The following is a 17,283-nucleotide window of genomic DNA, read 5'->3' as shown; positions in this document are numbered from 1 at the left end:
TGTCACTCGCCAGTACCTGTCTTGTGTCACTCACCAGTACCTGGCTTTGTGTCACTCTATGATACCTGCCTTGTGTCGCTCTCCAGTACCCGCCATGTGTCACTCGCCAGTACCTGCCTTGTGTCACTCTCCGGTACCTGCCTTTTGTCACTCTCAGGTACCTGACATATGCCACTATCAGATACCTGTCTTGTGTCACTCTCAGGTACCTGCCTGGTGTCACTCTCAGATACCTGTCTTGTGTTGCTCTCAGATACCTGTCTTGTGTCACTCTCTGACACCTGTCTTGTATCACTCCCATTTTCCTATCTTTGTGCTACTCTCTGGTACCTGCCTTGTGTCACTCTTCGGTACCTGTTTTGTGCCACTCTCTGGTACCAGCCTTGTGTCACTCCGTGGTACCTGTCTTTGTGTCACTCTCTGGTACCTGCCTTGTGTCACTCTTCAGTACCTGTATTTGTGTCACTCCCTGGTACCTGCCTTGTGTCACTCTCAGGTACCTGCCTTGTGTCACTCTCTGGTACCTGTCTTGTGTCATTCTCAGATACCTGTTGTTGCATCACTCCCTGGTACCTGCCTTGTGTCACTCTCAGATACCTCTCTTTGTGTCACTCTCAGGTACCTGCCTTGTGTTACTCTCAGATACCCGTCTTGCGTCACTCTCAGGTACCTGCCTTGTGTCACTCGTCAGTACCTGTCCTTGTAACACTCTTCTGTGCCTGTCTTGTGTCACTCTCTGGTACCTGCCTTGGGTCACTCCGCGGTACCTGTATTGTATCACTCTCTGGTACCTGCCTTGTGTCACTCTTCATCACCTGTATTTGTGTCACTCCTTGGTACCTGCCCTGTGTCACTCTCTGGTACCTGCCCTGTGTCCCTCTCTGGTACCTGCCTTGTGTCACTCCGTGGTGCCTGTATTGTATCACTCTCTGGTACCTGCCCTGTGTCCCTCTCTGGTACCTGCCTTGTGTCACTCCGTGGTGCCTGTATTGTATCACTCTCTGGTACCTGCCTTGTGTCACTCCGTGGTACCTGTATTGTATCACTCTCTGGTACCTGCCTTGTGTCACTCTTCGTCACCTGTATTTGTGTCACTCCTTGATACCTGTCTTTGTGTCACTCTCTGGTACCTGCCCTGTGTCCCTCTCTGGTACCTGCCTTGTGTCACTCCATGGTACCTGTATTGTATCACTCTCTGGTACCTGCCTTGTGTCACTCTTCATCACCTGTATTTGTGTCACTCTCTGGTACCTGCCTTGTTGCACTCTCAGATACCTGCCTTGTGTCACTCTCTGGTACCTGCCTTGTGTCATTCTCAGATACCTGTTGTTGCATCACTCTCCGGTACCTGCCTTGTGTCACTCTCAGATACCTGCCTTGTGTCACTCTCAGATACATGTCTTGTGTCACTCTTAGGTGCCTGACGTGTGTCACTCTCAGGTAGTTGCCTTGTGTCACTCGCCAGTGCATGCCTTGTGTCACTCTCAGGTACCTGCCTTGTGTCACTCTCAGATACCTGCCTTGTGTCACTCTCAGGTACCTGCCTTGTGTCACTCATCAGTACCTGTTTTTGTGTAACTCTCAGGGACCTGTCTTGGGTCACTCTCAGGTACCTGACGCGTCACTCTCAGGTACCTGCCTTGTGTCACTCTCCGGTACCTGTCTTGTGTCACTCTCTGGTACCTGTCTTGTGTCACTCATCAGTACCTGTCTTTGTGTCACTCTCGGGTACCTGTCTAGTGTCACTCTCAGGTACCTGACACATCACTCTCAGGTACCTGCCTTGTGTCACTAATAAGTACCTGTTTTTGTGTCACTCTCATGGACCTGTCTTGTGTCACTCTCGGGTACCTGACGCGTCACTTTCAGGTACCTGCCTTGTGTCACTCTCAGATACTTGCCTTGTGTCACTCTCCGGTACCTGTCTTGTGTCACTCTCCGGTACCTGTCTTGTGTCACTCATCAGTACCTGTATTTGTGTCACTCTCAGGTACCTGCCTAGTGTCACTCTCAGGTACCTGACACGTCACTCTCAGGTACCTGCCTTGTGTCACTCTCAGGTACCTTCCTTGTGTCACTCTCCGATACCTGCCTTGTGTCACTCTCAGACACCTGTCTTGTATCACTCTCAGGTTCCTGTCTTTGTGCCACTCTCCGGTACCTGTCTTGTGTCACTCATCAGTACCTGTCTTTGTGTCACTCTCAGGTACCTGCCTAGTGTCACTCTCAGGTACCTGACATGTCACTCTCAGGTACCTGCCTTGTGTCACTCTCCGGTACCTGTCTTGTGTCACTCATCAGTACCTGTCTTTGTGTCACTCTCAGGTACCTGCCTAGTGTCACTCTCAGGTACCTGACACGTCACTCTCAGGTACCTGCCTTGTGTCACTCTCAGGTACCTGCCTTGTGTCACTCTCCGATACCTGCCTTGTGTCACTCTCAGACACCTGTCTTGTATCACTCTCAGGTTCCTGTCTTTGTGCCACTCTCTGGTACCTGCCTTGTGTCACTCTTCGGTACCTGTTGTTGTGTCACTCTCTGGTACCTGCTTTGTGTCATTGTATCTCGAACCTACACAACTTGAGAGCTGGTTCAGTCATACCATTTTTTCCTACCGTTAAAGCTCACTCATTTTCAGGTGATTCAAACAAAGACGAAGTGGTTCAACCGTGCCCTACAACACCCTCTTAAGTTATCTCTTGTCTCTCCCTCCCCCATCATGCAGTGCGGCTGCTCAGGTGACCGATGGATCCCAGTACTACGTCCTGCTCGTCATCACGGACGGAGTCATCTCAGACATGGTCGCGACGAAGGAAGCCATCGTAAACGTAAGTCAACCTCTCCCAGAGACCACCTTCCTTCAGTGGTTAGAGAACCCTGCTCGAGTGTTTTATAATCACTTTACGTCTATGTTGGACACCCCATGTGCGTTGTACCTACTCTCATCTGACCCAAAATTAGGGGCATATTTACAGGAAAGTGACGAAGCGTGTCGGTAAGCCAAGAAGGCTAACGCCACGCTCTGTCACTTTAGAAATGCAGGGCTGCACTGTATTTACAAAAAGATGGTACAGCCCTACGTTTCCCCTGCGCTGGCGCTAAATGTAGCTGCCTAGCGCCAATGCAGGCCCCCTTACACCATAGTGCAAGGGTGTCTGCGTTGAGGGGAAGATTGTTTATGTGCAGGAAGTCTCCATACACCACATCCACGTAACTTGAAGATATATATAGCCAGGGTCATGATTGCAGAGTTAGGTTTAGAAAATCTATACAAACTCTCCTTTTTGTCATATTTCGTCCCGCAATATTCTGCTCACGCTATTGTGATGATACTCTGGCTTCGATATTCAAAGCCTTCGTCAGGATCGACAACTGAAGGCAGCGCCTGGTTCGACAGGCGCTAAATACATCGCACAAGGACACGATAAGAATGCAGGCATAGAATACAAAAAGGAGAACGAGGAAAAAGAAGGATGTGAAAGAAAAAGATAAAAATACCCCCAAAGGGAGGTGAAGGATGCAGAAGGTACAATCCTGCTGCTCACAGTGGCCCAGGCAGAGGATGAGAAGGACTTTGAGAGGAGACAGCCAGTGCCTATCCTCTGGGTGAGACGCCAGGCTCGGAGAGGGTCAGATATTCCCAGTATCCTGATGCTGAGAATCGTAATTAGCAGCTCGGATCCGAAGCGGACAATGTGTTACTCCCACTGGGAAAGAACTAATGGAGAGCTCCCTTTTCTAGGAAAGGAGAACCTGTCCTAATGAGGAGCTGACATTAATTTCAATTAAAAATAAGGCGGGTAACACAAAACGGCATCCGCGCTGAGCGGAGGGAAGCTGCGCGTGATGCCGCCATGGGGTAACCCTTTCCTTGCAGTCATGCAGTCTTGTCGCGGCTGTACGCTGATTTGCAGAGTCTGTGCCTCTTGGGGTTGTGCAGTCACAGGACACACAAGAAACCTTGTGTTTGCTTTGTTCGCCCTAGGTTGGCAGGGTATGCCCAGACTTGGGTCCCTTGCTCACTTTGCCACTGGATTCAAGCTTGCCTGGCTGATGATGGCTGATTAGCCAGAAACCAGTCCCAGGATGCTTGTTTCTGGTCAGGGAAGACATGGCTTGGCAGTTCGGGCTGGACTGTTCCCATGAGGTACAGCGTCAAGACTGATTTGCATATGGCTGGGTCCGAACTGAGATGGCAAAGGGAGCTAAAGAACGATGATGGATTCAAGCCAGATCTGTGGCTCGGGGTGTGTCTGAAAAGTTTCAGCGCTCCGTCCATCATCTTGTGTTTGCTTTGTTCGCCCTAAGTTGGCAGGGTATGCCCAGACATGGGTCCCTTGCTCACTTTGCCACTGGATTCAAGCTAGCCGGGCTGATACGGGGTTTTACCCCGAGACCGGTCCTCGAAAGCTTGTTTCCGGTTCAGGGAAGACCTGGCTTGGCAGTTCGGGCTGGACGGTTCCCATGAGGCACAGGGTCAGACTGATTTGCATATGGCCAGGTCTTAACTGGAGTGGTGCGTTGAGCAAATGAATGATGGATTAGCCCAGATCACTTGACTAGGGGTACATGTTTTGATTTGACTGCATTCCATCCATCAATTGTGTGTCTTTTGCTTTACCACAAGTTACACACACACTCGAGGAAGGAGAGCCAGGCTCTTCAGTACACTGCAAAGGGTGCTCTTTGATTCAGGAAGAGGTCCCTGGTAAGGGGCCTGGGCACATCTCAGGACGGAGATTCATAAACAGTAGGGCTGGGTCCCTGGGAACCTTTTGATGCACATATCACTGTGGCTGACGTCCAGCTGCGTAACTCTAGGTACTCCTCTGGGCTGTGTTGTGGGGCAATCAGATTTGGAATCGCTCCTGCTGTGAGAAACTGCTTTCTGGAGGAAGGGTAACACACAGGAGGGGGCACTTCACAAGGAAGCAGACCCCCATCACAATCTTCAAAGACGTATACTGTAAATCACATTTGGTGCGTAGGTATAGCTCCGGGCGGAGACCTCCGCTCCGCCCGCGGAGTGTGCAGAGATTTGCCTTCTTCGCGTTCTGTGGAGAACGCAGAGAAGGCACATCTCTGCACACTCTGCAGCCAGTCCCCACCTCCACTCCCTCTATACTAACAATGGATTCCAGTACTCAAAAGTAAATTAAAACCCACTTACCTGTACTGCGGCGTCCCCGGGCTGCCCTCCTCCTCTTCGTCGCCGTTTTTTCTAATCATTGTGAAAACTGCGCGTGCGTCCGCACATCCGCATTTCTTGTGAGAAATGCATGGGTGCGCACAAATGCGCAGTTTTCGCAAGGATTAGAAGAAACAGCGATGAAGAGGAGGAGGGCACCCCGGGGACGCCGCAGTACAGGTAAGTGGGTTTTAATTTACTTTTAAGTACTAACATTTATTGTTAATGTAGGGGGGTGGAGCCGGAGCTATGAGGAGGGCCACATGAAGGGTTAAGCAGAGGGTCGGTGCAATTTATTTGTACCTCCGTGGCCCCCTGCGTATCCCTCCTACTCCCACTACGCCCAGGCTTACCTAGGTATGGACTACAAGAAGAGGAGCTCATGGCCCCAAAAAAATTCAACTTTTAAACACCTCGTTGGGTTATGCGAGGAGGGGAAGCTCTGCAGGACTTCTAGTCGTGACCAGGACGGAGGCCTGCCAGTCTTCCAACTTGTTGAGGAGACATCCCTCGGGGAAATACAAGACCACATGCCCGGGAGGCTGGAGCACCTGCCTGCTTGCCAAGATCAGTGTGCTTTGTGAGAAAGAGGAGAAAGCTTGGAGAGAGCGAGGTCCAGTGAGGGGATGCCCGTGAGGCGGTCCCCAAAGCGAGGTGTGAGGAGACAGCACCTGCACAGACCGGGCCGTCACCCCTGTGCAGTTCTCAGTCGGCGACCCCTTATGCCAGCGGGGGATGCCATGAAGTTAACCATGGTTGCACCACTCAGGCCGTAGCCTGTATATAGAGTAAAGTCGGCAACACTGTATGCCAAAGGCGCCACCAAGAAGATTGCCAATTGGGCCGTAGCTCCAGTGCGGAGTGCAGTGGGTGATCCCCTGTGCCATAGGGGGCTGCCACAAAGAGGAGATAACTTCTCCCCCCATTTGCAGAATGTAGTTTGTGATCCCGTACGCCTGAGGGAAGAGCAAGGGAACATATCTGGTTTAGCCGTTGTCGATAAGCGAGGACTCCGTGGTGGCCTGAGAATGCCCAATCTCCAACTGAGAATAAGAATCCAAGCGATTGTCCCACCACCTGTGAGGAGAATCAGAGGAACTTACTGTCTCACCAGAAGAAGCAATGTGAATGCCCAGCCACTGCTGCTGCAAAACCGTGGCTGATGCTTACTGTCAGCAGCCGCTGCAGCCCTCCACAACGAGAGAGAAACGCTCCCTGGGACTCTGGTGGCACAAACCCTGCAGGAGCGGGTAAGCTTGATCGATTGATCGCAGGGACAGAAGACACCTGAGTTAGACTCCTGAGACTCTGACTACTAGTGGGGCTTAATCTGAATGTCACCTGCAGTGAATGGGGAATAACCACCACCAGTAGTAAAAGGAAAGTGGGAGTCAGGGACCTGTCTATCGAACACTAGAGCACCCTACCTCAAAGGACTGTGTGTATTGTTTGTGTGTGATGTGTTTTGGCTTGTGGTCATACAGAAACACTCCTTTTTTCATAAAAGTAAGAATTTGACTGGCCAATCATTCATTGCTTCTACTGAGTTGTGAGCCTGTGTTCAGCCCCCCCCACGTCTACCCCCCCCCCCCCTTGAGAAGCCTTGGACTGGTCAACCCATGCTACTACTGAGAGTCAGGAACTGAAGGGGTACCTGGACCCGTTGCACAGGACTCATAGTAAGTCGCCCCCCGGGACAACAGGTGTAAAAGGCCTCAGACGGCTGGGCCAGGTAACCCCTGCTTTCCCCTCTGAACGGACTTCTGGCAGTATTGTTATTAATATTAACTGAACACACATACTCCTTCCATCAGTGGCTCAAGGAACCATGAAAAGAAAAGGAAAAAAAAACACTAACAAGCCAACCTGAACTCAAAGTGCATCATATTCCTGAGACTCCGCCTGTTCCACAACTTGGAACCGCAGATCCAACCCGCAGCACAGGGGTAGAGCTTAGGATCCTAACCGGTCTGTGGAAGGGTTCTCACTGCGAGAAAGAATCTCAGCGGCGGCCCCTCCATTAGGATGGAGGAGCGCCGCCCCCCTGCCACCAGCAGCAAATAAAACAATATTAAAACAGGTTTCTAACCTGTTTTAATATCATTTTATTTCAATCCCCCTGGACCTGCCTCGAGGACTATAACAAGTCTTGGGGGCGGGTCCAGGGGATGACACTGTGGTGGGGGTGCAAGTCCTTTCACTGCGCACAAGGTGTTTGGCTGGCCGTTTTAGGCTGGCCAAACACCTCATGGCAGTGAAGCGTTCCCCAGCCCCAGCTGCGTTGCTGCGGCTGGAGACAGCAGGCACAGGCTCCCAGTCTTCCTGGGAGCGCAGAGTCCCAGCGTTCAGGTAAATCCTGACGCTGCTTTCCTGCAGCGTCATGATTGGCCGCAGTGCGGTCTGGGAGCCTGTCCCAGCAACAGGAAGAGATCGATAGCGCAGACGGCGCAAGCGGCGATCAGGCAAGTTAATTTTTTTGTGTTCTTTTTTTATTTTTTCACGCAAGCCCCCCCACTCCTCCCCCAGCTCCCTCTTATACCCCCCGCCCCCACCACCCTGCCACTTTGGCAGGGGACGGGCCAAGACTGAAGAGTAGATGGGTTGGTCTTGGAGAAAGTTTTGTGGATGGAGCAGCAGGCTGAGCAGAAGCTTTTGGCTTTTTTTTTTACTGGCAGCCAGGCTGATTGAAAATAAAGCTGAATGCAGAGCTAAAACACAAAGCATCAATCTCTCTCTGGCAGGAGGGAAGATGAGATAAACAAGTAAAAACCGCTAGCTGGCAATTAACAAAATAATCCAACTGTAAGGAGCAAAAATCAGGGACAAAAATAATGACAGCAGAGCAAGGGTTTTGAAGTAAATGGGAAACAGATGCAGTGCAATCCAGTCATTACTGTCATTTGCTCCTCACATATGATTGGCATATTACCAGATTTCACAGGAAAGACCCACCTTTCTTGATCTATCACAACAACATCCTTTGGAACTAAGCTGTGCATCACCAGGGTGTGCAATGTGGGCAAACTTGTATTCTGTTCAGCAGTGTGTGCACTGGAAGCATGAACCTCTAACTATCATTCTTTCCTCTGCAGGCCTCATCTCTTCCCTTGTCAATCATCATTGTTGGTGTTGGACCCGCAGAGTTTGATGGTAAGTCAACTCCTCAGACCTTTAATTGTTTACAAGAACACTTCTCTTACTCGCCTGCAGTATTTGATGGTACGGCGTCCCCTAAGGTATACATTTGCATGGTACACATCTCACAAGATCTTCAATTATTTACCTGGAAGGGTCACATACTCTCTTTTACTCGCTGGGTTATTAGGCACTTTACTAGGTATATGCAGGCACTTACCACTCTGAGGAATTCACTAAGGTCAGCTGGAGCGGAAACATATCGATGAATGTCTTCGCGAGATCTCCACCTCATGGAGTAGCATCTGGGAAAAGACATAGAACATGCAAGCCCTCCCTACACATTATGTATGTCACAACAAAGTGTAAGCTTTTCTTCAACATATGTCTCTACTGAAGTTCTTTTCTGTTTTCAAATACAAGATAACAAAATGTTTCAAAGATTTGAGGTAGTAGTATTATTGTAACGCAAAGGGGGTGATATAGTCCACCTGGAACAGGAGATACAGAAGGTGGGAATCGGACATGCTACAGGGGTGCAACATTTGTCATTTTGTCCTATAGAAGAGTTCTTGCTTTCATTGAATAGTTTTATACTAAGATCTTTCCAAAGAGCTGCAATGTGTTTTTGGGCAGAGCTTTCCGGGTGGTTTCGAACTGGGTGGGATCTGCAAACAGTTCTTTGACAAACCACCTCCATCAACGCGTGAGGCATCATGGGCCCGATTCACAGAACTAACTTAAGACTAAATCCTAAACTTACTACTTTTGGTATTCACAGAAGTTAGGATTTTGTCTTAAGTTTGTCTTAAGACAGACTCAAGACAGACTCAAGACAGACTTAAGTTAGGATTTTGTTTTAAGTCTGTCTTAATTCTGCTTAAGACAAACTTAAGACAAAATCCTAACTTCTGTGAATACCAAAAGTAGTAAGTTTAGGATTTTGTCTTAAGTTAGTTCTGTGAATCGGGCCCCATGTCATTTCCTAACTACTCTTGATTCGCGTCTGTCTACTCTGTCTGCTTGTACTGGTTCCTCAACACCTAAACCAGATTATTAATGGGAAGAGAGCACGGACTGTACGCTGCATACTCAAAGTCTGATTACAAAACCTAGAGAAGACAGTGAGTGGTAGGTATGAAGAATGTGTGGAATACTAAATTATTCAAGAATTCCGAGGGGACTTTAGGACATCCGTCGTAAAATTCGAATGACCGTGGAATTTTGGGAATGTGGCATAAACACCTCGAGTTGAAAGGACATTTTCATATGGCGGAAAACAAGAGAATTCACCATGTGGAGTCAATGTGTCAGTAAAGCAGGGAGTCATCTGATGCAGTAGGACAAGCGGACTGAGGTTAGGTTTTTAACGCAACAGCAAATAGAACCCAAGGTTAAGATAAAGGAATGATGGCTGAGGAATGAACGCTGAAGGTAGGGTCAGGTCTAAGGATATAATAAAACCTAGGACAAGAGTGGGGTATATGATGGCTAGGGTCAGTCTTAGGATGAATTTTCAGGTTAGTGTTGGGTAAAGATACATTTCAAGATGAGAGTTAGGGCCTGAGTTAAGTTAGGGTCAGGTTAACAATAAGGGTCAAGGTTCAGGTTTAGGTCCGCACCACAGCAAGGATTTTGTTCAACTAAGGGACCGATTACGATCTCGCTGGGAAGGCCTCCAGATGGGTTCCGGAACAAACAAATCTGATTCGGAGCCTATGTTTCCGATTGAGTGTTCCCTCATTCCAAACAACCAAGTATGATGCAAAGATCTCATCCGCGTTGCCTGGATCATTTCTTAACCAGGTCCTGTCCTTCTGACTTGCTCGGCATTGAATCGTGCCGCGATTCGGTGTCAGGGAGACGAAACGGCTGTCGGAATCGGACTTCGGGGGGCTGTAGCAGGGCCCTTCACCCAGAGCCCTCCAAATCAGTCGAGAGGGGGTGCACATGGGTCCCCCAATCCAAGAATACATAGTATGGCGGGCAACATGGGGTGCCCACCACAGGGTGTACTCTTTTCCCCACCCACCCCCTTTTACCATGGGAGCCTGTGTACGCATCGGTACAGAGGCTCCCATAGAGTTCAATGGGAGTCCGAGCAAACCGAGTCCGTCATCATAGGACTGCATCGTACTCGTTCGGTCGGACTTCCACAGCGCGTTCCGCTAGGAAATCCCTCCGGATCAGAGTCTTACGGAGGGCTTTCCCAGCAAGTTCGTAATAGGCCCCTTAGAGTAAGAAGAAGCAGCCAAATTAGGTGAAAGAGTCAAGGTTAGAGGAAGGTCACTGTCTGGGCAACCAATATGGCCAGGCTAAGGGTTATGTGTGTGTAAGGTTTATTAACAATATCCAAGTAAAGCTAGGGTAGGTGAGGTGCATCCCCTTTCTTGACCTAGGGTGAGGGCCCTGGATTAAAGTTTGTGGTTTAGAGGAAGGTTAGGATTTTCGGTATTTCTAAGGATAGGTTTATTCAAAAATGTAGAAAAAAAAATCAAAAGACAGTGGGAGTATCAATCAAAATCAATACTGTTTTTAAATAAAAACGTTTCCCAGCAAATTTGTTTTTATTGAATTACCTGTTTCAGTACAGGCTAAAGTGCGATGTAACTTGTCGAAAACAAATGTTTTCTAAAATCGCTCATCACTTGTGGACAGACTTTTGATATTCCCGTGCGGCTGAACCTTCCCCACTCACAACACCGTGCATCATAGGCAAATGATGTGATAGAACGCCAGGAGGAAGGCGTGTATAGTCTTTAAAATGCCACACGCAAGTTCTTCAGCGTCACTGCATACAGTTGTCAAACACATTCTCTCTTTAAACACTGGGAGGAAACACAAAGAGAAGAGCCCACCTCCATGGCATCCAGGGATCTTTTTCACTTATATACCTCTCTGAGGAACCCTACAAGGTGAAAGATCCCACTGAGAGACTCGTGTGCTCACCGCAATCAGGGCTCCAAAGGTGTCTCCAAAAGTAATTAGCAGCTAATAGCCTGAAGACACTTGTCAGCAAGAGGCAAGACTACAATTTCAGCCTAAAATAGGCAACCTTAAAATATTCCCAGACCTCCCCGCCGGGATTCATTTCAAAGATAAGCGACTCGGTTCATGACATTGCCTACAAGGACATATATTAGAAATTTGTTCTTTAAACTTTGAGATATTGGATTCTTGGCTGCCTATGTAAAAGGACATTTTAGCTCTCTGATAATATGCAAATTCCCATTCATGTCAATGTCAGTAATAAGTGCATGGATTTGAATGTAACTGTGTTTTGTTTACAGCCGAATAACTGTTTTCGGTCAGTGCTATGAATTAAATATTGACGAAGGCTTGCAGCAGACGTCCCGTGTTTGCCAACTTGATCGCCGCTGTGTGCTTGTGGACGTAAAAAGGGCCTAACTTGGACCATTGAGGACATAAGTGTACCAACAAGTTCTCTATTAGTCAAGTCAACAGATTATGTCACAGACTTATGCTTTAGTTATGCTGACACAAAATAGAGGCTGCAGTTCCATCATCGACCAACAGATGTCCTCACAAAAAATCAAATGCTTTTGTTACAGTGATACATTAACAGTGGGCAGATGCCCTCATAGTCATTACGTTGAAACGAATGGCTACATTCCATCTGAGGACAGACACTCACAAATGGAGAGCCTACAGACTTTGGCTTGTAGAGGAACAGTCAACCATTGGATGTCCCGGCAGAGGTTCTCAAGCACGAAAAGGGTGCCTTTCCTCTGATCAGAAGTCATGGAGGATATGTGGACACAGACCCTGCAATACCACCGCCAGGAGATAGGTGTCCTCACAGATATTGTACAGATAGGATCGCCTGCTGTAGTTCCACTCACTCGCAAGAAAGAGACAAATACAGTACCACTGTCAGTGGCCAGATGTCCTCATAAAGATCATTCAGACAAGAAAGGCTGATGGAGAGAAATAGATATCCTCATAGGTATTTAATGCACTCAAAAGGCTGCAGTACCACCATTCAGGAGATAGAGGTCCTCGCATGTATTATACAGAGAAAAAATGGCAGCTGCAGTTCCACTCAGGAGGAAAAGGTGACCTCACGGGCATTAAATGTGATCCTAAAGGTACAGTAAAAAAAACAGCCACTATATTCCCTAGCAGAGATCATGTATAGAAGTAAGAGAGGCGCAATTGCCCTCGCGGTTAATAGAGCTCCTCACAGACATTGAATGCAGTTGTCAGGATGCAGTACCACTGTTGACAACCAGATGTCCTCGCCGAGAATCATAGAGCAGAAGAGCTGTGGTTCATGCAGAGACAGCTGTGCACAGCTTTGAAAAAGAGTGACTGTGGCTCACCTGGCTGATGCCATTGATGATGTCATTTGTGATGTTACCAGTGAATACATCAATTCCATATTTTGATATGTCATGTGCGATGTATTAAGTCATGAACAGTGAATTGGAAAAGAGGTGAGATGACTGCGTAGCTAACCATAAATGGAGTAATTCAGTGGAATTTAACTTTTATATAAAAAATCATTTATTAAGGTTTTCCGGTAGATCTGTTTGATTTCTGCATTTAGTTTTGCTGGGGCAGACCGTTAGCACTTGCCAAAACCTGTGCCGAGTCTGACCCCCCCCTGTACCTAGACACAGTCCCACTGGGCACAGGGGGTGGAGTCAGCCATGCCTTGTGCACAGAACCTCTGAATGAATCCCTGCTGGGTGCAGATTCATTGTGTCGCAAGTTTGAAATGATTCCGCTGAGTCACTGGGGTAAATTGAGGACCCTTCCTGTTGCCTGTCGTTGAGTCAGTCCTGGATGTGAGCTTGGTTTCTTCTCAGGGAGTATGAACTCTGTCTCAGTAGCTTCTTCCTACCCTGATTACACAGGTGGCATGTGCCTCAGACATGATCCTGGGGACATACGAGCCAGAGTCTCTTGCCTTGAGAAAGCTCATGCCAGACCAGTGCAGGGCGAAACAAGCGTTGGCATTTTCAGAAGAAAGATATTGACATTGTCTATGAAAACTCTCGCATTATGCCTTATATCAAACCTCAGGTGATATAAAGAGATGCACTGGGAAACATAGTTTGGAGAATTGACGCAAATTAACGCAATTTGTAAAGTAATAAAGAATTTTATAACCATATGTTTATGATTTGGATCATGTTGCGATGCTCACGAGCTTATACCCACTTGGTTTAAGATGGGACTCTGTTCATCCAAGTACAACATCTGCCCAATAACTATCCACCTAGGATACAAAAAGCAGAAAAATCCATTGTAATTAATTGCATCCATTCATCTATCCATTGACTCATTATCCCACTCACCGATCCATAAAGCCACACAGAAACTCACAAAATAATAAAGAGACATTATCAGTTATAAGGTGGACCAGTCTGTTTTGCCAATGCTTCTTGTATATAGAGCTGTCTGCTACAGTCCTTCAGTATCTTAGTGCTGCAGGTCAGATGCTCTTCTGTTACTATTGTCAACGCACTCAAAGTATGATGGAGTCATTTGAACTTGATGAGATTCAATCCTATGATATGCTGGTCACACTTGGAAATCAATTCACAAAGGTAAAGATTAGACCTGAAGTCTAAGTTTAGACCTGAAGTCTAAGTTTAGACCTGAAGCTTAAGATCAGACCTGAAGTCTAAGTTAAGACCTGAAGTCTAAGTTTTTAGACCTGAAGCTTAAGATTAGACCTGAAGTCTAAGTTTAGACCTGAAGCTTAAGATTAGACCTGAAGTCTAAGTATAGACCTCAGGTCTAGGGGCCCAATTCACAAATGTAAAGATTAGACCTGAAGTCTAAGTTTAGACCTGAAGTCTAAGTTTAGACCTGAAGTCTAAGTTTGGACCCGAGAACTAAGGGTCCAATTCACAAAGGTAAACTTTGACCTGAAGTTTAGACCTAAAGTTTAGGTTTAGACCAAAGGTCTAAGGGCTCAATTCACAAAGGTAAACTTAGACCTGAAGTCTAAGTTTAGGCGTGAATTTAGGCGTGAAGTTTAACTTTAGACCTGAAGTCTAAGTATTGACCGCAGGTCTAAGGGATCCAATTCCCAAAGGTAAACTTGGACTTAAAGTTTAGACCTGAAGTCTAAGTCTAGACCTGAAGTCTAAGTTTAGACCTGAAGTCTATCTTAAGACCTGAAGTCTAAATCTAGACCTGAAGTCTAAGTTTAGACCTGAAGTCTAACTTAAGACCTGAAGTCTACGTCTAGACCTGAAGTCTAAGTTTAGACCTGCAGTCTACCTTAAGACCTGAAGTCTAAGTCTAGACCTGAAGTCTAAGTTTAGACCTGAAGTCTAAGTTTAGACCTGAAGTCTATCTTAAGACCTGAAGTCTAAATCTTGACCTGAAGTCTAAGTTTAGACCTGAAGTCTAACTTAAGACCTGAAGTCTACGTCTAGACCTGAAGTCTAAGTTTAGACCTGCAGTCTACCTTAAGACCTGAAGTCTAAGTCTAGACCTGAAGTCTAAGTTTGGACCTGAAGTCTACGTTTAGACCTGAAGTGTATCTTAACACCTGAAGTCTATGTCTAGACCTGAAGTCTAAGTTTAGACCTGAAGTCTATCTTAAGACCTGAAGTCTAAGTTTAGACCTGCTGTCTACCTTAAGACCTGAAGTCTAAGTCTAGACCAGAAGTCTAAGTTTAGACCTGAAGTCTAAGTCTAGACCTGAAGTCTAAGTTTAGACCTGAAGTCTAAGTCTAGACCTGAAGTCTAAGTTTAGACCTGAAGTCTATCTTAAGATCTGAAGTCTAAGTCTAGACCTGAAGTCTAAGTTTAGACCTGCAGTCTACCTTAAGACCTGAAGTCTAAGACTAGACCTGAAGTCTAAGTTTAGACCTGAAGTCTAAGTTTAGACCTGAAGTCTATCTTAACACCTGAAGTCTAAGTCTAGACCTGAAGTCTAAGTTTAGACCTGAAGTCTATCTTAAGACCTGAAGTCTAAGTTTAGACCTGCAGTTTACCTTAAGACCTGAAGTCTAAGTCTAGACCTGAAGTCTAAGTTTAGACCTGAAGTCTAAGTTTAGACTTGAAATCTATCTTAACATCTGAAGTCTAAGTCTAGACCTGAAGTCTAAGTTTAGATCCGAAGTCTAAGTTTAGACCTGAAGTCTATCTTAAGACCTGAAGTCTAAGTCTAGACCTGAAGTCTAAGTTTAGACCTGAAGTCTATCTTAAGACCTGAAGTCTAAGTCTAGACCTGAAGTCTAAGTTTAGACCTGAAGTCTAAGTTTAGACCTGAAGTCTATCTTAAGACCTGAAGTCTAAGTCTAGACCTGAAGTCTATGTTTTGACCTGAAGTCTATCTTAAGACATGAAGTCTAAGTTTAGACCTGAAGTCTAAGTTTAGACCTGAAGTCTAAGTTTAGACCTGAAGTCTAATTTTAGACCTGAAGTCTAAGTTCAGACCTGAAGTCTAAGTTTAGACCTGAAGTCTATCTTAAGACCTGAAGTCTAAGTTTAGACCTGAAGTCTAAGTTTAGACCTGAAGTCTAAGTTTAGACCTGAGGTCTAAGTTTAGACCTGAAGTCTAAGTTTAGACCTGAAGTCTATCTTAAGACCTGAAGTCTATCTTAAGACCTGAAGTCTAAGTTTAGACCTGAAGTCTATCTTAAGACCTGAAGTCTAAGTTTAGACCTGAAGTCTAAGTTTAGACCTGAAGTCTTAGGGCCCAATTCACAAAAGCAAACTTGGACCCAAAGTTTAGACCTGAGGTCTACGTTTACCTTTGTGAATCTGGTCCATAGTTTTCAGCAGTATTTGCATAACTCACTGAGATGTCTTACGATATAGTCTATGTTCATGAGCTTATGTCTCAAGCAAAAATGTAGGTTCTGTTTTGACTTCTATCTATAGGCATACAAACATCAATCTGCAATGGGATTTTGCCCGAAGTAAAACCGCCTGGACTCAGTAGCTCTGTGCCTGAAGGCACGGGCACAGTACTCTCCTGTTCTGATGCTGCCCAGTACAGACTGCTGAACAGAGAGCTTTAGGCTGAAGTGGGTTGGAGGGGCACAGTTTCCCTCCTTCAATGTGGAGAGTCCAGTCATTCAGTGAAGCTGGCATTTTCTGTTGCCAACCCTCTTCCCCTCAAAAAAAAAATCTCATCTCTTAAAATAGACCCAATACTTTTCCTGCTGAGGAAGGTAATCTAATTGCCCTGTAATTTTGTAGGATGTGCTTTGGCCTGTTGGGGCTTCGCCAGTCTCCGAGCATCACTGCTGTACAAAAGAAGGTTCATTATTAGCCACTGGAAGCAGGTCTGGTGGGTAATTAGGAGCTAGGGACCAATTTCTTAATATTCAGCATGCAGAGCCCCTCACGGTGCATTCCTGTTCTGCCTCTCACAGTAAAATATAGATAATACATAGAATAAATAGAAGAGAAGGTCATCTAGGCAAGGGAGGGGTGAGATGAAGAGAGAGGCACAAATGAGAAGTGAGGCATAGAAAGACAGAGAAGGTAAATGGTGTAGTGAGCTAGAGAGAGGTGGAGAGAGAGAGAAGGGTGAAGATTAGAAAGAAAGGAACTAGGTGACCTAGAAAGAAAGAATTACGGTAGAGAGAGGTGAGGGTGATACAGTGGAAGAGAGAGAGATGATGATTTAGAGAGATTATAGTCAGGTGTACAGGGTACCCATGTAGGCAAATGCTTCAGTGCCCCACAAAGGGGTGGTAAGTGCTATACAAATGCTGCAACACAACACAATACAATGAAGCAAAGTGTTATAGAGGTGATATTAAGAGAGTGGATTGAAATGCAGAAGAATGTACAGAAAGAAGTGTTAGAGACACAAGGTATTAAGTGAGAAAATAAGGTTGATGTGGAGGAAGAAATGTAGCCAGAAGGGTCAAAGGTGGTAGGAGAGGTGAGGTAGAGTGAAGGGAGGTAGTAAGAGAAGAGGGAGTTGGAGATATGAGTTAAAGAATGACTAGTGAGGT

The 17,283-nt window shown here is 46.4% G+C and overlaps 1 protein-coding gene across 1 annotated transcript in view; it reads left to right on the top strand.

Moving 5' to 3' along the window:
* Positions 1 to 17,283, top strand: part of CPNE9 (copine family member 9) — a 952,981-nt gene that overhangs the window by 899,645 nt on the left and 36,053 nt on the right. Inside the window, exons 18-19 of the mRNA XM_086939381.1 lie at positions 2,726 to 2,828; positions 8,281 to 8,338. Of these exons, the coding sequence (XP_086795507.1) occupies positions 2,726 to 2,828; positions 8,281 to 8,338 (161 nt within the window). The remainder of the gene's footprint in view (positions 1 to 2,725; positions 2,829 to 8,280; positions 8,339 to 17,283) is intronic.

The sequence above is a fragment of the Lissotriton vulgaris genome, chromosome 9, assembly GCF_964263255.1.
Source record: "Lissotriton vulgaris chromosome 9, aLisVul1.2, whole genome shotgun sequence".
In the NCBI taxonomy this organism is placed as follows: domain Eukaryota; kingdom Metazoa; phylum Chordata; class Amphibia; order Caudata; family Salamandridae; genus Lissotriton; species Lissotriton vulgaris.
Note: the sequence above shows the minus strand (reverse complement) of the source record. Positions and strands in the feature narration are given on the sequence as shown.